Source organism: Caretta caretta, chromosome 7 (assembly GCF_965140235.1).
Source record: "Caretta caretta isolate rCarCar2 chromosome 7, rCarCar1.hap1, whole genome shotgun sequence".
Lineage (NCBI taxonomy): Eukaryota > Metazoa > Chordata > Testudines > Cheloniidae > Caretta > Caretta caretta.
Window position 1 is genome coordinate 56,289,730 of NC_134212.1, and position 22,381 is coordinate 56,312,110.

The 22,381-nt window shown below is 53.8% G+C and overlaps 1 protein-coding gene across 6 annotated transcripts in view; it reads left to right on the forward strand.

Moving 5' to 3' along the window:
• The window catches only part of PSD (pleckstrin and Sec7 domain containing), a 112,803-nt gene that overhangs the window by 61,182 nt on the left and 29,240 nt on the right, over window positions 1-22,381 (forward strand). For 2 of the 6 annotated variants that reach the window (XM_075130709.1, XM_075130710.1), the window contains exons 6-10: window positions 3,021-3,104; window positions 7,389-7,478; window positions 19,672-19,872; window positions 21,487-21,567; window positions 22,207-22,319. In XM_075130709.1, the coding sequence (XP_074986810.1) occupies window positions 3,021-3,104; window positions 7,389-7,478; window positions 19,672-19,872; window positions 21,487-21,567; window positions 22,207-22,319 (569 nt within the window). The remainder of the gene's footprint in view (window positions 1-3,020; window positions 3,105-7,388; window positions 7,479-19,671; window positions 19,873-21,486; window positions 21,568-22,206; window positions 22,320-22,381) is intronic. The other 4 variants (XM_075130711.1, XM_048856946.2, XM_048856949.2 and 1 more) reach the window with 4 other exon arrangements.

Consider the following 22,381-nt stretch of genomic DNA (forward strand, 5'->3'; position numbering starts at 1 on the left):
TAGAAGGCAATCAGGTTGGTCAGGCATGACTTGCCCTTGGTGAATCCATGTTGACTGTTCCTGATCACCTTCCTCTCCTCAAAGTGCTTCAAAATGGTTTCCTTGAGAACCTGCTCCATGATTTTTCCAGGGACTGAGGTGAGGCTGACTGGTCTGTAGTTCCCTGAGTCCTCCTCCTTCCCTTTTTTAAAGATTCGCACTATATTTGCCTTTTCCAATCATCCAGGACCTCCCCCGATCTCCACGAGTTTTCAAAGATAATGGCCAATTGCTCTGCAATCACATCAACCAATTCCCTCAGAACCCTCGGATGCATTAGATCTGGACCCATGGACTTGTGCATGTCCAACTTTTCTAAATAGTCCTTAACCTGTTTTCACCACTGAGGGCTGCTCATCTCCTCCCCATGCTGTGCTGCCCAGTGCAGCAGTCTGGGAGCTGACCTTGTCTGTGAAGACCAAGGCAAAAAAAAGCATTGAGTAGTTCAGCTTTTTCCACATAATCTGTCACTAGGTTGCCTCCCCCATTCATTAAGGGTCCCACACTTTCCCTGACTTTTTTCTTGTTGCTAACATATCTGTAGAAACCCTTCTTGTTACCTCTCACATCCCTGCATGCTCAAGCAATATTTTTATACTCCTCCCTAGTCATCTGTCCATGTTTCCACTTCTTGTAAGCTTCCTTTTTGTGTTTAAGCTCACCGAAGATTTCACTGTTAAACCAAGCTGGATAAAGTCCAATGGAAAGCTTTGTCAAAGAGGAGGCTCTTGCAGGGTGCCCTGACTCCAAATTAGTCTGTCTTCCTCTCCAAACTTCTTCCACAGCCAAACCCCTTTGACCAAGAGCAATTTGACTCCGGTTCTCACATGCCTCTTCCTGGACTTAATGAGCTACTTTTCCTAGAGAATCACTTCATTTCTGGTGGGTCATGAATGGAGATATGGTTGCAGATATAGCTGGGACCTGGTGTCTTGCCAGCCTTGAAAATCAGGACTAGGACCTTGAACTGGGAGCCAGTGAGGGGAGTGGAATGCAGGAATGAGGGGGCAGCCCATCCTGTTGAGGATCCTGCTGCTGCATTCTGCATGGGCTGGAGCCTCCACAGTGGCCGCCTACCAACCCAGGTACAGTTAGTTACACTAACCCAACACCTGGATGGATCGCTGTTGCCGAGTGTTTCTCTGGGAGGAAGGGGCAGCACTTCCGAGCAAGCTGGAGGTAGAAAAAAGGCTTTTTCCATCGCTGACGTTATCTTGTTTTCTAGGCCACATGCCAAGTTGAACAGGACCCCAAAGCTTCCAGCCACTTTAACGAATGGGGGCAGATGCCCACAGTGGTAGGGGAGGAGAATTCCTGGACCAGTTCTTCCGTCTTTTTCCCCTTCGGTCTTACCCCCATTGGCTTTGAGCCAGCTGCTTTTCATCTAAATGCTGATCTTTGGGCATGACGATACCCTTGAGATGCTGTTGGCTGCATCTTTGGAAAAGATGATGTGCAACTGTGCATCATCCAGGTTTTGCTGGCAGCAGTGTCTTTGGCATCTCACTGCCTCTTTACATGGTCTCACGTAGCTATTGAAAAGAATCAGGGTCAAGATAAATCCCGGTAGGATTCTGTGCTGAGGGCTCTATGGGAAGAGAAGTAGTTATGTATTACTTCTCTTTGGGTCCTCTTGGAGAGGAATGACTGTAACCATCACAGTGCTGCATCTACACCAGCTGTGTCATGTTAACAGCTCTGCAGTACATCGTGATCGGCTGTGTCATAAGCTGAAGAGGCCAAGTACCATGAGCATTGAGATGTAACCTCTGTCCGTTGCCCGTGGAAAATAATTGTTTGTGCCACTAGGCTTGTCTCCATGCTGTGTCTTGGCCTGAAGCCCACTGGCCAAGCATCTAGGATGTTGGTAGGTTCCCCATGTTGGAGCTTGTTTTCCACCACTTCCCCAGTGATTTTGCCCAGGAATGGGAGGCTGCACCCAGAACAACAGTGGGAGAATTCTTCTGCCTCAAGCTTTCAGAATTGGACTAATGCATTCTTCAGGGAATTCGTAAGCCTGGCTACCCTGCAGACAACATTGATAATTTCTGTTAGCAGTGGACACAGCTGCTGAAAGCCAGGGAAGAACGACTAAGAAGGGCATACACCAATCCATAGGGTGTGGCTTGAGTATCCCAAATAAGTGCTTTATCATGTGTGATGGAGTGGCTAATGCCATCCAGTTAGATTTAATTGTACTGCCTCAATGAGTTCCTCCCTTACCCAGCTGTTGTATTCTGACGTTGGAGGAGAGCTGCTTGCAGTGGCTGGTGCTTGGGTCCAGTGTGGATTAGCTCTGCAGGCCATGAGTTGGCAGCTTCTGTGCCGATGGAACAGTGGGTTCTCTCTGCTCCCATTACTATCTTTAGGCTGTTGGTGGATGGATTTGTAGTGTGGTTAGTGCAAATAATGTTCCAGTGTCTGCCTGTTTGGGTCACTGGCCTTGATCTGTGAACCAGGGTGATTTTCAGGGCTTGACCCAAGACTTGAAAAGTGGTAGTCATTAGATGATCTACCAGCACCTCACCAAGCTGGGAGCTTGCCTGGACAGTGTAAACTGGTAACGTAGCAAATTCTGCTGCAGCATTCAAGCCTCTGGGCCTTTTCCAGTGTCCTGGTGAGTTATAAACCCCTTTGGACATCAAGACATTTTGATCTCAGGTGATCCACAAGGAGAAGAGATGAGCCTAAGCCAAAACCCTTCGTGCAAACAGCCCTGAACTCTGGGACAGTCCTGTTTCCAATCTGGATCCAGCCTCTGAGGGTCAGATCTGTTTCTAAGTAACTGCAGTTGCTTGGGAGCTTGTTTGGAGGGCAAGTTAGGTGTGAATCCACAGTGCACCAACTTGCCACAAGCTGGCGCGCTGTAGAGTCACACTCTGGCTTGCTGCACAGTAACTTCCCCAAGCCCTTGATTTCCTTTCCCCCTTCAGCCTGGCACTGAACCAACTTGCTGTCCTGTTCTCCCTCTTCTCCCGTAGGTGGCGCTTCATGTTTGTAAATGTGCAGCCAGACAGCCACCCTCCAGATTACAGAATGAGGTGCTGGTCTCCTCTGCTCATCAGGTAGCCGCATGCCTCCCTTCTGTACGAGGTGGTTAAGTGCCAGGGGGCCTGGGCCTCTTCCCCTTCCCCAGCAGAGGATCCAGTTAATGAGAGTTCTCTCCTGGCCAGGGTTCAGGGTAGAGGGGTTGGTTCTTCCTCCTGCGTGTGTGGAGGCAGTTCCACCCCTGCATAGGCACAGAGTGCTACACAGCGTCCCTGCCCCATGGAGCTAGGGTGGGGGATGTAACAGGCTTGGCGAGGTGTGTGAGTGAGAGCAGATTCCCCTCTGCCTGCAATGTGTGGACCATTACAGGTTCTCGCCCTGTCCAAGGCAGGAGACAAGGGCATCCATACCCCTTCCCCCTCTGGGCTAAGGGGCTGTGGGGCGCTCCCAGTTATAGGGTGTCTCTCCCCTCTCGGGGGGGGGGCAGGATACAGAGTGTCAGTCCACACAGTGGAGTGTGGGGGGCAGGGTACAGGGAGTCCCTCTCTGGGCTGGGGTGGGGGACAGGGGACAGTGTGCCCCATCCCATCCTTGCAGCTGGGGAGCTGGTTGTGGGGAGGACGCTCCAGTTGGATGGAGCTGCTTGCCAAGGGCAGACAAGACGTTGTGCTGGAGAGATGGAGAGACTGGAGCTGTGGCTGCCATGGCAACAGGAGGGGGGGAGGGGATGAGCAAGGCAGTGTTAGCCAGAATTTGCAATTAGTGATCAAGATCCCAGGGCTTTGCAGAGCCTCCTGGTGTGATGGGGAGTCTGGGAACCCAGGGTCCTGGCTGAGTGACAATAATACCATACGTACGTTCCATATGCAGGGGCTGGAGATCCCTGGGGACTGAACCCACATAGACATAAACAGCATGCCACATAAAGGATGCGTTGAGTCCCAAACCCCACAGTTCAGTGCTGTATTGCAGGGGCTCTGGTTCACTACCTCCAGTGTCATGCCTCTGATGCTGGGCTCAGGCCACAGACAGGGCTCTGCTTGACCGTCCCAGGGGCCCATTGTTCTGGATTGCTTTCCTTAATGACACTGAGGGGAAGGGAGAGCTGGCACTAATCACACTAATTGTATAACGACACCACAGAAGGAGGTGATGGAGCCACGCGCCAGAGGGACCTTGCAAATTTGGGGCATTGGCTGAAGCGAGAGGAGGCCGGATGTGAAGAAGGGCAGGCAGGAGAGCATGCTGGGGAAGCAGCAGCTGTGCAGGGAGAGGGGAGTCAGATGCTGGGTGATGGGCAGAGTTCTAGAAGCCTGGCTAGGAAGAAATCAGCCGTGGACAGAGAGCTGGGAGAGAGTGGTCATGGAGATTCCCCTGGGCTGGGCCAGGCTGGGCTTCTCTTGGCAGGAGGCTGGTGGATGGCTACGGACACTATGCTATGGCCCTGGTAAGAGGGCCAGTGAGCTCCCACTACCAATGCAGAGGAGGACACAGCCTTTGCTAGTGCATGGGGGCATGCAAACAGCATGCCCAAGAAGGGCGAGGGTCGTGGGAGTAAATTCGGTCGTGTGCATGCATTGAGTTCCCTTTAAATATTGGGACAGTTAGGGGACCAGACCTCTCCCTCCCAGAAGTCCAGTGCAGGACTATTTTCTCCAGGGCACTCGCGGGGCAGGCTGGTTAGCTGGCTCCGTGGGACTCTGTGCCCAGTGCAGGGCTCTCAGCACTAAGAGAGAGAGATGCAAGCCACCGCAGCGATGGAAAGGGCCATGGGCGAGAGGATGCATGAAAAGGCAGGGGGTTGGAGGGTGAAGAGCTGGGGAACAGAGTGGGAACGGGGTGACAGGAGGGAACGGGAAGAAGGTGAAGCAGGGAGAGGGTTGGCATGGGGAGTGGAGGGTGATAAGACAGGCACACGGGAGCAGGAGGGGGCTGGGGTGAGAAGCAGTGGGAGAGTTTGAGGATGGGGGTTTGGCAACAATGTTTGCAGGAGGGTGGAACAGGGCGGGAGCTGCTGAGAGGGGCATGGGGATGGGAGGAGAAGAACGTTGGAGGAGGGTGACAGGATATAGGTGTTAGGATGGTTGGAGCTGGGTGGCAGGATACTGGGTGTCTGGGTGCAGTGGGTGGTTGGAGGAGGGTGGGATGATGGGGTTAGGAAAGGCAGAGTGATAGGTCGGGGGTGGCTGGAGGATAGATAAAGGATGAGAGGATGATGTGAAGGTGGGTCAGGGGTGGTAGGGGGATGATGGGGTGGTAGGAGGAGAGTGAGGTGATGGGTGCAGGGGGTGGTTATGGGAGGAGGGGTGCAGGGGAGGACGGGGACATGGTCACACTGCTGCCACCTGCTAGTCTAATGAGCGGCATGCTGGGGCCTAGGGGCCAAGACTCTCCCTGGTGTGGGGCCGGACCCTGCCCAGAGTGTGTAGCGGGTGGAGGTGCTGCAGCCCGTCTCCCAAGCGAGGAATCGACTGTACCACTGTGCGGAATTGGGTGAGGGGGGAGTTGGCTTCTCAGAAGTAGGAGGCAGGTTGTACCAATTGCTGCTCCCTGTCGCGGGCTTGGAATCTCCTGGCAGAAGAGGCTGGCTGTGGCATGTGGAGAATCGGGGGTGCAAGCCCTCAGTGGTCCAGGACCCCGATCTCATCCGTGGGCTCCGTGCTTGTACTGGAGCAGGGTCTGCAGGCTCGGCGGGGCCCCCTCTGCGCGAAGACGGGCATCAGCTGCCATCCTCAGCTCTGCTCGTGCTCTGACCAGGGTGTATCTGATTTAGGGCAGAAAATGTTGTCTTGAGTTTGGAGGACGGAGAAGGCCCCCCACCCCGTGGGAAAGTCTCCAGGCTATGAAACCTGCGAGGAGCTGAGGAGAGCAGCTTCTCTGGAGGGACTCGGGGAGCAGAGGCTTGTGGCTGCATAAAGGGCCTGCACTCGGCTACTGGATCCCAGCACACAGTTCCAGTCACTGGGATATTTCTAGGTCGAGAGCTGAAGGGCAGCAGGAACTTTCTCAGCAGTGTTGCTGGCTGGAGGCGGCAAGGTCAGAGAATGGCAATAGGATTCCTCAGGAGAGAGCGAGCGTGTGATTCAGGCTGTCACAACAGGGTGTGTCTGTGAGTGCACATGTGTGTGACAGACACCTCCAGAAGGGGGAGAGATAGTGACACACACAACAGACACATACTTGGGGACAGGGAGGGTTAGTGACACACAGTCACAGACAGGAGCGCTCAGACATATGTGCGGGGATGGACACACTTAGATGTTTGTGTGCACAGAGAGGTGTGTGCACGCTCTGACCCCTCCACAGAGATGCTTGTAGTCACACATGGAGAGACTGTGACACCCAGAATGGACACGCTCAGCAGTAAGGACATCGCCACCCCCGGGCACACAGGGCTAGACAGAGAAAAGTGTACAAGGAAAGACACCCAGGACGGTGAGGCGGGCTGAATGAGCTGCATGCACAGGGAGACCAAGCAAGGAGCTCACATGGCAAGAGCTAGACATGCACAGAACAAAAAAGACCCCTCCCCCCCAACCAGAGAGAGTGAGCTGGGGGTGTGGGGAGCAGAGAGCATGAGAGAAGCCCAGATGGCCGCACACACAGGGAAGGAGAGGAGACGGGGTGACCTGGAGGCTACATGGGAGAAGATGGGGAAGGGAGGGAGCCAGCAGGCCTAGGCATAGGCAAAGGGTGGGGGTGCAGGGGCGCCGAGATCCCGGGAGGGCAACAAAGGGGCGGAGGCTGAGGGCCGTGTGTACAGGCTGGAGGGGGAGCATTAGACAGGGCTGCTGGAGCACAGGAGAGCCGGGCTGGAATCAGGGTGCTGCCCTAGGAGCAGGGAACCACGGCAACGCCCTGGCACCAAGCTCTGGCCTAGCTGGACTCTGACCTAGGCCTTAGGGCAGAACCCACCATGGTAAGAGCTCTTGGAGAGCCTGGACTAGCTAGCTGGGGCCGGTGGGTGGGGACTAGCTCCCAGTCTAGGCTAATCTAAACTCCATTCAGGGACTGGGCTACTGGGCTGGGCTCTGGCTTGGGGGAGATGAAAGGCTGGGCTTAGAGCCATGCTCCCTCTTGGCAGGGGCGGGTTGGCACGGCCTCTGCCGCTGCACTAGCGCACAGGTGTGGCTAGTCATGCTGGAGAGCCCCATCCCTACCAAGGGCTGAGGACCTGGTCTCCCCCCGCCATTGGCTCTTACTGTCAGGCTGGCTGTTGATCGTAAAGCTCAGAACTGAAGAATTGCTTCGGTCAGCTGGGATCAGTGCCAGAGACCCCAGCTGGGAGGGAGTCCCTAGCATCTTTAACTTCTATTTCCTCCACTTCCCCATGGGTCACACTCCACCCCTTGCTGTACCAGGCTCCAAGCTCTGAGATCCAGATGTCACTGGATTCAGACGCCCCCTGCCACAGGGTCCACGTCTCTCAGATTCTTCACCAAAGCTATCTGGTGAGTACACCAACTCTAAGGCCCCTGGCGCCTAGCTGCTCTGTGAACTGTTCTGCGGGGGAACACCGATCCTCATGGCAGCTCCCATTATTCACAGGGGGCATCTCTGCACACGTCTGACAAGAGCTTGCTGTACCATGGGAGGCGGGGGCTGGGCCAGGGAGCTAGCTTGATTGCAGCATGAGCCCACCCTACATAACCTATGACCAATGCATGAGAGCAATGAGCCCCTGTCCCCAGAGTCAGACCCCAGCACTGACCCCATGCCAGCCATATTCCAACACGGGGAACAGCCCTGCAGGATTGGGCGATGGAGAGGGAGTCTCAAATGGGGGCATGGCTTGGGAAGAGGAGGTCTGGAGTGTTGTCAGCATTTCTGAACCTCCCTCCACTGACATCCTGCTGAGAAATGGCATTGTGTGTGACCAGGGTGACTTTGGAGCACCGGTCGAACGCCAGGAATGTTGGCTGAGCCATGCCCAGGAGAACATCTCCCTTCAACTGTGCCTGGTGAGAAGAGGTTGGGTAGGTCAACATGAGCGGCTCTGTGCTGGAAGGAGGGTCGCAGAGGGAGGCCCGCAAGGCTGCGTCCCAGCTGGGGGAAGCGCCCGTTTCCTGAGCCAATGCCGCTCTGCTGTCTCCCCACTTAGCAGGACGTAGAGCAGAGCAGAAGGCTGCCTGGCCGGCTGAGAACGCTTGGCAGGAGGAGCTGCTGGTGGCAGCGAGTTGGAGACAGCCCCGAGGCTATGTGAAAGTGCTACACTCTGCCAGCTTGGCAGCGTGGTGCTGCCTTTCTGGTGGGCCCCGTACCACCAGCACATGCAGGAGGCGGTCATGCAGCTCGTTCCTATCAGTTCTTGCAAGACTCGACCGCCTGCATGTGCATGTGCCTCCGACATGTGCCCTGTGCCTGGCTCCTTGCATGAGCCACTCCAACATGGAACTTCTGCTGCATGCTCTGCCCCAGGGGTTCTAAAACTGGGGGTTGGGACCCCTCAGGGGGGTCGCGAGGTTATTACATGGGGGGTTGCGAGCTGTCAACCACCACTCCAAACCCCGCTTTGCCTCCAGCATTTCTAATGGTGTTAAATATATTAAAAAGTGTTTGTAATTTATAAGGGGGGGGGTCGTACTCAGAGGCTTGCTGTGTGAAAGGGGTCACCAGTAAACAAGTTTGAGAGCCACTGCTCTACCCCTTCCTGGGGTGGGCGCTCAGCATGGGCCTCTATCCTACCCCCTGACACGTCCTACGAGGTCATCTGGCCTGAATGTGATTGTGGTATCTCCTCTCGGTGTGAGCCTCCAGGCCTGCTCCCCTACCCACATGGGAGCCCCATGGAACTCTCCACCCCCTGCTGCATGCATGCTTAGTGTGAATCTGCAGGTCCATGGTGTGTGCACCTTTAGGGTTGAGTTGTTGTATTGTGTCACGGACTCACAGGACTCCTGCTCTCTCTCAGCTCCCTACGGTCCCTGGGAGGAACCCCCTTCAGTGCGACAGCCTTTCTCAGGGGTCCACTCTCTCTCAGGGGTTAAGCCCCTGGATTAGAGCCTCCATCAGCACACAGAGTGCCCTCTAGCACTGCTTGGTCCAGACTTCCTTGTCCAGCTTGCCCTTCTTACACAGCTCTGTGATGGAAGCCACAGTGGGGTACAAACCTCCAGTAGTACCCTGCCATCCCATTAGGGACCTGGGCCTGTTTTCTGGTTTGAGGAATGGGCCAATCTCTGATCCCCTCCTCCTTGGCAGGCTCTGCCTTTAGACAGCCTCTTCCCACCTAGTGGCCCAGGTATGACACCTCTGCCATCCCCACCTTATCCTTTTTGTCCTCTGTAGTCGTCCAGCATCCTGGAGGTGTCTCAGCCCCCTCTTTGTCTGGAACACATGGTCCTCCCAGGTTGGCCTGAAGACCCAGATATTATTTATGCTCACCCAGGCATAGTCCTCCACCCCCCTCAGTAACTGATTCCCCAGGCACTGGGAGGTGGCAAGTGCTGCCTTGAGGCTGACAGGTAGGACCAGGAACCCAAAGAGTCCCATAGGGGTAATGGGAGCAGATTCCAACCTGGCATCTGGGTCCAAACGTACTGGCCAGTAGCCTTTGGTGATATCCCTGGTAGTGAGGTAACTTCTCCTCCCAACTTGATTAGGAACTTGTTAGCCCTAGGCATGGGGCAGACATCAGACACAGTGACAGCACTGAGCTTCTGATACATAGTCTACACGAAGTCTGATTGATCCATCCTTCTTGGGGACCAGCACCACAGGAGAGGCCCAGGGCTGGTGGGTAGCTGGATCACCCCTAGGACCAACATGTCACTGATCTCTCTCTTCAGGTCCTGGGCTTTTTTCCCCATGACTGTGAATGGGGAACACCTGGTGGGTATGTTATTTTTGTCTCCCCCCCCCCGTGGACAGCTTTTAGTGAAACCCAGGCCAGCTGGAGAGCAGCTGCTGGTAGGGACGCAGGGCCAGGGTTAGCTGGTCTGAGAAGGGGATTGATTCCAGCGGGAGGCTGGCTCCTGTCTCAGGGAAGAGATCCACCAGGGGATTTCCCCCCCACCTTCTCCTTCCTCTGCCCACACACAACCAGCACCAACCACTCCCTGTCAACATGTGGCTTCTTTGTGTTAACTTGGTACACTCATCTGATTGGGCCGCACCAGTACATGATTCACCTCCTTCAGCTGGTTCATGATTTCACAGGCCTGTACCAGTTCCAGGCACCCTTTGCACTGAGCCGAGACTCCTCTCCTGGTCCCTGGTGCCACAGGAGCCAGCACACTGCCGTACCGGCCCTTCTGCTTTCCTTGGCCCCTGGCTAGATTCTTCCTGGCCAAGCCCATAGGCTCAGTGAGCTTTCTCTGGAATGTACTCCACCAGCACCACCCATTTCCCATTCCCATTTCCCTCCCATTTGTCTCTCAAGTCCCGGGGTCCCCTCACTTTTCTTCTGTTCACCAACTCAAAAGAGTGGCCCCCTGTGAATTTCTGGGGCAGTGAGAGTTTTGTAGCCTCCTTGCCTGGTGCACTGGCCCCTCTGATGTTTAGAGGGAGGGACATGGTACTTCTGGTAAACCACCAGCGGCCCCCTGATCCCACAAGGTTCAGATTTCCTGGTACCAGATCCCTTTTCTTACAGGGCTCTTTCCCTGCAGTTCTTCCCCCAGGGTCTTGCAACACTGGGGCCCATAAGGACCCTCAGCTTTTTCAAGGAGGAGTTCTTCTGTTGATCGGTCTGGAGTTCAGCTGCTGGGTTTGGGCCAAGCCCTTGTTGGCTATGTCTCAGTTTCCACACCTCTTGGTCTCCACCCTGTTCCTGGTAACTCACCTCCCCCTTTGGAGGTTCCACACCCCCTGCTGGGTAGATTGCTGGTGCCAGACTAAGCACCCCACTCGCCTGTAGCCACAGCCAAGACCCAAGGCGCTGTCTGGCCAGGTCTCCAATCCATTCCCCATCAGCACCTCCGCAGGTGCGGATCATGCACCCCAACCTCTTTGGGGCCCACTTTGGGCACCCCATTTCAGATGTATCTACATGATCTTAACTGGGGGTCTGATCACCCCCTTCAGGGTTAGGTATGCATTGGGCACAACTGGATCTGGGTCCACCACCTTGGCTGTCGTCACTTTAGCCCCCGTCTAGGCAACGAGCCCACTGCTTTGTTTACAGCATCAGAGCCAGCTTGAGCCGCCTCTCCCCAGTGCAGGACCGGCCAGTCACACTCAATTCCAGGGATCTGGCTGCAGATAGGCAGGTAACCCACACCTCGTAGATCTTCCTTGTGCTACTAACCAGGGAGAACATCCCCTCCTCCTCGCCAGCCGCGCCATTCACATGATCACTGGCTCCTGCTCTCTCCGCCTTCCTATCTCTGGGTTCAGCTCTTTGACTGTTACAAGGTCTGGAACCTGTCTTAAAGAGACTTAGTCACCCAAGAGTATGTCAAAGTTGATGTGCTGAAAGACGCCAGCTACCAGCCCCCCGACCCCATCCTTCCTCTGTCTGCACAGGAATCTGAGCCATAGACAGGGTGAATGGCTTTATATTTGGGACCTTCAGCCAAGTTATACAGTCCCTCAGCATCTGGTGGAGTTGCACCACACTAACAAGAATTCTTGGTTCCAGAATGTCTCCACCCTGTGAATATGTCCCAGTTGATCACCACTTTCCGCTCCCACCAGGGATCAGAGGTGCCTGAGCCCAGGGGTGTCTAACAAGACCTATCTGCTGGACTTGGGGTGGAAGCCTCTCTGTGACTCTTCCCTGACCAGCTCTGCCCACAGGAGCTGGTGGGTGACTGCTTCCTCCGAAGGGATAGAGCTGTGGAATAGACACATAGCTCGCTCTCTGAGCCTGTATTACAGGTTGTCTTCCCTTTGCCATGTTAACCATTTGAGGGCTTCTCTTGAGCCAAGATTTCCTTTATTTTTAGACACTGCACCACTTTGTGTCCTTTTGCCTGCAGTAATTACATCCCAGGTCCCATGGGGGGGGGGTCTGCCTACTCTGGCATTTGTGGGCACCCCTGCATCATCTTCCTAAAGTCCCACCTCTGAGAGGTCTCTGAGTGACTCCCCTTCTGAGTCTCCGACTTGAATCTCCCCCCACTCATTTGCTAACGTACCTGGTCCAGTAACCACATTTTAAAGTCTGGATGGCAGATGTTAGACAGTTGCTCCAATCCCACCAGATTATACACGTCTTAGTGGGGATATTTTCCGAGTGGGGTGGTGACCTCCTTGTAGGTGATGTCTGGGATCTTGCATAATCCCGGAAATATTTTCTACATGCATCAGGGTTCAATTCAAACTTAAGCAGTCATGCCTGTTTGAACCATTTTTAGTTCCCGGATTCTGAACATCTTTATGGCCTCAGGGCCAAGCAGGGTGGGGTTAGAGAGCAGAGCTCATCCATAGGATCAACTTGAGTTTGAATCAGAAACCTTCTCACAGGCAGTGAGATCGGCATCGAAACCCCTCCCCCATTACACTGGGGCACACTTTGGAATCTAGGCTTCCTAGTGAACTGGGATCTTGGGGTCCTTCCCCACGTACCCCATCGCAAGTCCTCTTTGCCTGCTTCTCCTCCAACTCCAGTTCCTGTTTCCGCTGCTCCAAGCCGTTTGCTAACCTGCTAGCCTCCACTCCTCCAGCTCCTGCACTCTCAGCTCCAGTTTCCATCTCTTTACCTCCACTGGAGGGAACCCAGGTTGGGATGTCCCCCTCCTGACTGGGGAGCCAGGTCTGGTGGACCCACTGCTGCTGCCCCGACTGCCCTCTCTCCCCCCGGCTACTCCCAGGCTCTCCGGGTGTCCGGAGAGCCCCACTGGGATCTGGCCCTTGCTCTTTGGACTGGTCACTCTCTACCAGCTGGCAATCAGCTGCTCCTGGGTGCGCCTCCCCACACTCAGCCCTCTCTCCCTGCACCGACCTGCAAGGTCCCTTTCAGGGAGCTGGTTCTAGGCCCTTTCCTTGCTTGTTCCTTCAATTCCTCTTGTTTTATCGCTGGCAGCCACTCACTGCAAAGCCCCTCCGCTCTCAGCCAACTGGTGCATCCACCAACCGCCCTCTGCTACCAAGTTGTCATGGACTCACAGGACTCCTGCTCTCTCTCAGCTCCCTATGGTCCCTGGGAGGAACCCCCTTCAGTGTGACAGCCCTTCTCACAGGTCCACTCTCTCCATCTCCTAGAACTGCACCTCTCTGAGCCTCCAGCACGCCTGTCTCTCCCCGTGGGCCCCATCAGGGAGTTCACTCACTCTGGACTCCCAGGGCCTCCACTCCAGCAAGGAATAATGTAACCCTGATCTCTAGACTGGAGTGACTCTCAGCCAGTGTAAAACGGAAGAGTTTATTGAGCGTCTGAACACAGCATAGGAAACTCTCAGGGCCTCAGGCCTGGCCTCCCTCAGCACAGTACATCTAAGTCTCCCTTGCATCCAGGTGGGCTCTGGCTGCTCTCTCGCCCCAGTCAAGAAGCCCTCTCCTTCCAGCGATCATCCTATATCACCGGCCATAATAATTCATGCAAAACACTAAGAAAATCCCCCACTTCATCAAATCTGGACAATACAATGTGACTCCCAGCCCAGGTGCCAGGAGCCTCACCCAGCTGCCCTGGCCCTGCTCATCCTCCAGTGAAACGTCCTGAACATCCTTCAGCCAGTTTAAATGGGCCAGATCCTTCTCTTTCACTCTGTGTGTGTGTGTGTGTGTGTGAGAGAGAGAGAGAGAGAGATTCCACTCCAGTCAATGGGAGCTTTGTGCACACAGTGGCTGGAGGATTGGGTCCTTAATACCGACTGAGCGCTAGGTGGTTGGACAAAGTCTGGAGATGAACTCCCTTCTGTCCTGTGATGGGACTGGGACAGTCCTTTGCCTTTGGGGAACCCGTACCCCAGTTCCAAGTTGATGTGCCCAGAACCAGGAGTGTGGAGTTCTCTGAAAACACCACTCCAACCTAATGTTGCTTGCTCTGTATTTATCTGGCTGACCACCTTTCTTCTTCCGAGACTCAAGCACATTGTGGCTGTACAGGACCATGCTGAGGCTGTCCCAAACACACCGAGCAACTGAGAACCTCATTCTTTCTGATAGGAAGGGGCAGGGCTTCAATCAATCTGAGTGGGGCATGTTCTGGTGTGGACAGAAAGCACAATGTGAATTCATGCCAGGGATGGGAATTTTAGCACGAACGAGGGAATTGATTGGTGCCTTTATACCAGTATGAAGCACTCACTGGTGGCAAGACAGAGGGCTGCTTCAGAAGCCAAATATTGTAAGGGGTGTCTAGATTTGGGATGGGGAGCTGTAGTAGAAAGCACCAATTACTAACCAAGGCTGGCTTGACAGGGGATGCTATGGCAACGAGGAAAGGGAGGCAGAAGGTGCTTAGCAACTAGAAGGGGCTGACAGCAGGATTTTGAGAGGGACAGTTGACAAATGGCAGCTGGAGTGTTGAATGACTGACTGGGAAAATAACAGAATGAATGTTCCCCTTTGTTCATATAGTGACTTCGAAGCGCACAGCTGTACGGCATGTGGGGGGACAGCCAACTCCATGCAGGCAACACCCACACCCCTGACAAACAGATAAACTCCCACAGGGTGTGAGCCATTGCCAGTTATTACAATGAGAACAGGAAGTGGCACAACGGGAATCTGTTCCCCAGGCACAGGCTGTAACAGGCAAGAGGAGAGAGTACAATGTTAATGTTTTCCCCATGACTACAGGGATAGGAGGTGGCATGAAAAGATTCCTTGACCCCTGGTGACAGTTGTAGTGAGTTCAGGAAGTAGCATTACATGAATTGGGTCCCACAAGAACAGTTGTAAAAAGAACAGGAAGTGGCGTTGTACAACTGGTATCCTAGGAACTGACCTGTTAGTGAAATGGTGAGGGGTTATGGCAGGTCAGTCTTGAGATGCAGCAGCAGAGCTGAGAATACAACCCCAGACTGGAATAGCAGTGTGCTCTGAGGAGCGTGGGACCAGAGCTCCTGGTCGGGATGGAGGGGTGTCATGCAAGCTGTGTGGATGCCAAACTGAAATATTGAGGGAGTTTCAGGTCAGTCTGTAGATGACTCACAGAAGATGCTTGTACAGTACTAGATTGAATATTGATTTATTTTTTAAGTGTAGGCCAATCTTCTGGATAAGGTTTTATGTTAGACTTACATTGAGCTAAATAGTTCTTCAAGCCAAACAGAAATGCCGCTTTAGAAAGTGCAGTTTGAAAAACTGCCTTGAAATGTTTTAGCTCATTTGCAGGGAAAATGGAGTCACCTTGGTTATGACACTCACATCCATGCACATTTTGTTCTGGTTGCCACTGATTGAAAGACTTGGTTGTTGGTTTTCTTCCTTGAAAGCACTTTTGTTTAAAAATCAGAGTGACTTTGACTTGGTGAGGGATGGATTTTAGCTTGTCATCAGTATAGCCAAACTTGAGGACTAAAGAATCAAGGCTGCTGCTTCCAACTTAAAGATAGTATAGTAGCTCTGCCATAAGAAAAAAAAAAGTTAATTTCAAAGCCTGGAGCATGAATCAGCTCATTTTTATCTTAAAATGTTAAGTGCCAGATAGATTATCTTCTGCCCTAGGTTCTGCTGATTTAGAGCCTGAAATCAGGATTGCAGGCTGGAGATGGTAGATTTCAGATACTACACAGCTTTCAGGAGTGCGCTATCTAATCCACGCATGCCAGTTTAAAGAGGCAAAGAGGAACTCCACCTATCAGTCAGAAGCAGATGGGAGAAAACTGGAGGGAGATGTGGACTTTGAGAGAGAAAGAGAGAAATTATTGTAAAGATCAATGCAAGATTTTGCCTTCAGCTATAGCCAGAAAATCAATCTGGAGAAGGCAGTTGAGAGGTCACTTTGAGAGGCCCAACAGAACTCATAACCCCTCTGAGTTGGGCTTGAAATGTCCCCTCTTATTTGGAGCACAGTGGAGATGTTGGTCATTAACAGAATGGAACAGCAGCATCACCTTGGCAGCGGGTGGACAGAATCTGAAAGGGAGAGGTGGGTTTTTAGTCAACTCTGAACCGAAAGCACAAAAAGGGCCTTCAGCCAGGTACAAGTTGGAACGTGATTTGCTAGCTGCTTGTAGATGCCACCTTAAAGAGTCAGGCTATGCTTGCTGTTAAGACTTGGCTCCCTGGAGTCAAGTGACATGTTTGTGACATGGCTGGCTATGGATTATCTGGCTACAAGAAATGGCTTTTTTGTGCCCCCTACTCCAACCCAGGAATTTGCTCCCAACAGCAATAGTGGGACAGTGTGCGTAAGGGTTGGAAGGCTGGCTGACAGTAGATGAGACTGGGGTTGAAAACAAACTCTAATCTATGATATCCATATTGTAGTGCCATGCAATCATTGATGAATTTATCCCCACACCACTCCTGAAAGGGAGGGAAATGCTATTATCTCCATTTTACAAATGGGGAAACTGAGGCACACTCACTCAGCCAGGTTCACACAGGGAGTCTGTGGCAGAGCAAGCAATAGACCCTGGGTATGTCAAAACACAGGCTAGTGCCCTAGCACTGGGCCATACTTCGTGTGTTGGTCTTATTGTAATCACAGGCACGTAACGGACAAAATTCAGTGGGAGTTACACCTACTTACACCAGAGCTGAATTTGGCCCCCTGACTCAAAGATCAAGACTAAGAACCATGTTCAAAAACTAAGCTGGGGAGTTGGGGAAAATGGAAGCAAATGGTTTCAGAAGCAGATAAATCCTCCTCTAAATCTCCTTCCACCCCGCTGCACTCGGGAGAGCTCTCTGCCATCCTCTGCACTTGACCCCTGTGTGGAGCATGCTTGGCTGGCTTCCAGAATTCCACACATGCAGTGTGTGCCCGAACTGTGTGGAACGGAGAGGAGTCTGTGTCCTTAGTGGATGAAGCAGGCTCTGCAGGAGATCTGATTCTGTAACTGGCTCAGGAGAGGAGGCCTCTTAAAAGTCAATTAGAGGACCGTAAAAATAAATCAGACTAAGACATTATGGGGCTGCCAGAAAATCTGGGCGAGGTCAGTGTTGCTGAATGTTTTCTGTTGAAGGGATTCTGGATGCTTTTGATTGGGAGAACTTCTCTGTCTCTGGGTCAGTCTGATCTGAAGGCTAACCCTAGAATAACTCTTCTAACATGTCAGTCTAAGGCCTCAAGGAGTGAAGTAGTACAGGAAGCAGAATACACAGGATTGGGCACTGAACTGCAGGTTAGGAGACCTGGGCTCTATTCTCTGTTTGCCCCTCTGTGCCTTGGTTTGCCCTTGTAACGTGGGGATAATAGTATTGCCGTTCCTTTGTAAAGTGCTTTGAGATCAATGGATGAGAAGTGCTAAGTAAAGAAGTCAGCATACTGGTTTGGATTATAAAACTACTGCTTTCCTAGGAATGCAGGCAGTTTGTTCCAGTTAATATGTCCATTAAGGCATTTACATTCGTGGGTGTCGCACACTGGACGAAGATCCTGCAGTCAGCCCATTGCATATATTGGACACACGCTTTGTGGGACCCAGAGAATGCATGGCACTATGTTGCATGCCTTCAGAATGCAGGCAGGAGCGGGGAGGGGAGGATGTAGGCTAAGGAGCATTCGATGGCTGTGCAAGGAGCTGATGGCTCTGTTCTGTGTGTGTAAGTGTATGAATGGGCCTGTCTAAACCCCTGGTACCTGTGAGAATTCACTGGCCCATAGTCTTTTGGCTGGGGACAGTATTTCCATAAACCATAAAGAATTTCACAGATGAAATAGCACTGGCAATTATGAGGAATACGATTAAGAGCTAGATTGTGCCTTTAGGGCACCTGCCTGCATTGGAGAGGGCAAAGAGGGACTTTGCAATGCTAGCAGCTCCTGCAGGAAGGCCCAGAACCCGCATGGGTGCTGGGGGACCGCACACAGCACTAGCAGCTTCCCTGATTGGTGCATACAGGGTTTCCCCTGGGCCTTCCGCACTGAGTCTAGGGTTGGGCCTGCCCCCTGCAGAAGAACACTTCGGGTGAGGAGGGTGGCTGCTCACAGAGCTTGGCACCATCTAACCCAGTGGTTCTCAAACTTCTGTACTGGCGACCCCTTTCACATAGCAAGCCTCTGAGTGCAACCCCCCTTATAAATTAAAAACAGTTTTAAATCTATTTAACACCATTATAAATGCTGGAGGCAAAGCGGGGTTTGAGGTGGAGGCTGAGAGCTCGTGACCCCCATATAATAACTTTGTGACCCCCGAGGGGTCCCGACCCCCATTTTGAGAACCACTGATCTAACCCAAGAGTCAAGTTTGTACAGTGTTATGGATAGTCCCAAACTTACCCTGGGGTGGCACCATTAAAGTACCTGCTGATGTATCCACAGCACAAGGCTGAGGTTACTGGGGTGCTTATATTGGTCCCAGAAAAGCTGTGACCTCACCCACTTCGTCTCTCTAATCGCCTGGGACTGACAGGACTACAACAACACTGCACAGCTATAGGAGCTAGGTATTACTCACCAGGCCAGCACTCAGGGGTTAAGCTGAGCTCAAGGCCATGGGACTGTGATCCAGTCAGTCCAGCAGGGAGTCTCCAGAGTTCTTCCAGCTTGGATCCTATCTCTGGGCCAGTGGTGGCCATAAACCAATGCAATTTCCATGCTCCCTGCGGGGTGCTGCACCCAGGCACAGCTCTCCAGCCACCAGCCAAGCAGCACCCCCGGTTCCCCATTCAAGGGCCTGACTCCACTTCAGCACCACCAGCCCGTGGCAGAGTGTGAATTTCCTCCCTCCTCTGAAAGCTGGGTTTCAGCTCCACAGGGCTGGAGACAGCTGAGTCAGCACAGCAAGGAGAAACCTGCTCTGCACTAGTGGAGAAGGGGCTGGAGGGGCCTTTCAGAACCAGGGGCAAGCCCTGGACTGGCATCTCTGGAGAGAGCTTGTTCTGCAGAGGAGTCATCCTCCCGCCCAGTCTCCCACAGTGTGCTGGATTCGTTTTTCTTTTGAGCCGGCCGCTGGTCCTCTCCACTGACCATGCTGCTGGGAAACCTTGTGCACCTGCTTAGATCTGCACTCATGAGCTAGGTGAACCTTAGAGAGTCTGTCCAGGGAATCTGTGAACATTTGGCTCTGGGGGGTCTGAAAGGATTTAAAATTGTCCAGCTTGTCCCAGTCTGATGCAGAGGATGGGAAGGAGCAAGCAGGTGTATTGAGAAAGAGAGGAGAGGGCACCATGGGGGGTGGATCCCGGTGGCAAGATTTGCTGGCTTCTTTCAGAGCGGGGGATGTGTCAGACACCACACAACTGGAAAGCAGGGTATATACGCAGGGCAAGTCTTCAATTATATCCCTTTCCCTAAAGGGTCTGGCCCCTCGGCCCAGCAGCAGGAGACAGCCTGGAGGGGTCAGATGATGGGTCACTGAGGGTTACAGGTCTGCCTCCAAACTCTAGGTTGGGCATCAAACAAAACCAAAGTGGGGAACACCCAGATCCCACCCCTCGTACTTCCAGCCAGTACTGCGGCCTAGTAGCAGTATCTAGAGCTGAAGCCTCCTGGGATGTCTTTCCTCAGAGAGCTGTGGAGATCCAGGTAGCGAGCTGCAGAAAGGATGGTGAGCCTGGGGTCAGGAGCCCAGGTGCCTTAGCAGGATGCAGTGGAAAAAGCTTTGTTGCAAGACTTACCCGAGGCTTCTGTTTTTGTTGCAGTGACCATCCTCTGAGTCAGCTGGTCTCGGACTCAGACTCCGAGATGGACAGCACGGAGCAGCTAGCGCTGGGCAGCACAGACACGCTGTCCAACGGGCACAAGGCCGACCTCGAGGCTGCCAAGCGCCTGGCAAAGAGGCTCTACAACCTGGATGGATTCAAAAAAGCAGACGTGGCTCGCCATTTGGGGAAGAAGTACGTGTGGGTATTATGAGGAGAGGCTGTTCATCCAGGGTGCTGCTCGGTCACTGAGGAGACAGAGCAGCCTGCTGCATGCATAAGTGCTCCACAGGGGCATAGGAGCATGCAGAGAATGGTAGGCAAGAGACAGCCAGACCCAAGGACAGACTGCCCTTAGCAGGAGCTCATGGGAGCGCTCCGCACGACCCACATCTAAAAGGCCACGTATGCCCAAAATTCATCCCACATGCACCATTTACACCAAGTATTACTGCATTCAGGCTCCAGGGAGAACTCAGAATATTGCCCTCTGGAGATCAGTGCGAAACACCTCAAACCTGGCGACTGTATTGGGTGTGTCCACCCCCATCACACTGTCCACTGTCCTATCTCATGTCCCCTGGTGTGATACTAAGTCAGAGGTGGGCAAACTATGGCCCGCGGGCCACGTCTGGCCTTTGGGACTGTCCTGCCCAGCCCCTGACTCCTGGCCCGGGAGGCTTGCCCCCGGCCCCTCCCCCGCAGCCTCAGCTCACTGCGCGGCTGGTGCAATGCTTGGGGCGGCAGAGCAGCGAGCTCCTGGGGCAGCGTAGCTGCAGAGCCTGGCCTGACCCGGTGCTCTGTGCTGCACGGCTGCCTGTCCTGGTGCAGCCGTGCCGCCACCCACCGGTGCTCCAGGCAGTGTGGTAAGGAGGCAGGGAGTGGAGGGGTTGGATAGAGGGCAGGGGACTTCGGGGGTGGTGGTCAGGGGGCGGGGGTGTGGATAGGGGTTGGGGCAGTCAGAGGGCAGGGAACAGGGTGAATGGGGGCAAGGGTCCCTGGGGGGCAGTCAGGAAGGAGGGGGGGGTTGGATGGGGCGGTGGGGGGGTGGTGAGGGGCAGGGGTTCCAGGGACAGTCAGGGGACAGGGAGAAGGGGTGGTTGGATGTGGCACGGGTCCCAGGGGGGCCGTCAGGAAGGAGGGGGGGTTGGATGGGGCAGCGGGGGGAAGTCGGGGCAGGAGGTCCGGGGGCAGTCAAGGAGAAGGGGTGGTTGGATGGGACAGGGGTCCCGGGGCGGGGGGGGCAGTCAGGAAGGAGAGGGGAGTTGGATGGGCGGCAGGGGGCAGTTAGGGGCGGGAGATCCTGGGGCGGTCAGGGGACAGAGAGCGGGGGGTGGATGGGGCAGGGATCCCCGGGGGGCTGTCAGGGAACAGGGGGGTTGGATGGGGCAGGAGTCCTGGGGGGGGGGGGGGCTGTCGGGGCGAGAAGTGGGGGGGGGTCGGATAGGGGGCGGGGGCCAGGCCATGCCTGGCTGTTTGGGGAGGCACAGCCTCCCCTAACTGGCCCCCCATACAATTTCAGAAACCCAATGCGGCCCTCAGGCCAAAAAGTTTGCCCTCCCCTGTACTAAGTACTTTAAAATCGCTGGATGAATCCCTGTTCTGTTCATTCCCTCTGAAGTACCTGGCATTGGCCACTGTCAGAAGACAGGACACTGGGCTAAATGGATCTTTGGTCTGACCCAGTATAGCTGTTCTTATGTTCTTAAAATTTCCTCTGTTCCTCCCCCTCCATCTCCATCCCTCCCTCTCTCTCTCTACACTGGTCTGTCACAGTGGTCTGGTCTATTCAACTCTCTCTCCCCTCTCTTTCAGTAATGAGTTCAGTAAGATGGTGGCTGGGGAATATCTGAAATTCTTCGTGTTCACTGGGATGAGTCTGGACCAGGCTCTCAGGTCAGAATCTTTCATGGGGCCACACATGTTTTTAGGAGCCATTCATCATCAGAATCTATGTGCACCCCAGCAACACGGGCCATCTGCAGTTAAGAGCAAAAGGTCCCCCACACACACAGGCTGGCCCTAGACCCAGCACCAAAAGACGGTTGTAAAGCCGTTCACATCTCAAGAAGACTTCTTCTCTTACCCAAGAAATGTAATTTTTCCCAAGGACCGTCTCCAACATGGGAGCCCATCACGTGGGCTGGTGTCTAAGAACATGGGAGGACATACCAAACCTTACATTCTAGTGGAGGGAGATGTCATGGATTCTGGACACCGTCCAGCCACAGCTGAGTTTCCACAATCTCAGTCTCCGAGCCCAGACAGTTCTGGGATGGGTTCAGCCGCTGTTCCCATGCAGACTTTCCTACCTGATGTAGAGTTCTGGGATGTGCACATGGGACCGTCTGATCACGTGTTCGGTGGGGAATCCTCCAAGTGGATGAAATAACAATGTAGGAGTTCTGGGCTCCCTGTTGTACGCACTGGTGTTTTTCCTGTCTGTTACAAAAAGGACAATTCTCCTGCTCCTTGACAGGGTGGGGCGGGGCAGGTGGTGTTTGGTTTGATGCATGTCCCACTCTTATTCTTCAGGTCCTTTCTGAAGGAGCTGGCCCTGATGGGGGAGACTCAGGAGAGAGAGCGAGTCCTGGCTCATTTTTCACAACGCTATTATCAGTGCAACCCCAATGCTGTCTCCTCTGAGGGTGAGCTACCATATGGCTGTGGCTGCGTGTGTGTTTGTAAACCTGGGTGCAGATTCCCTGAC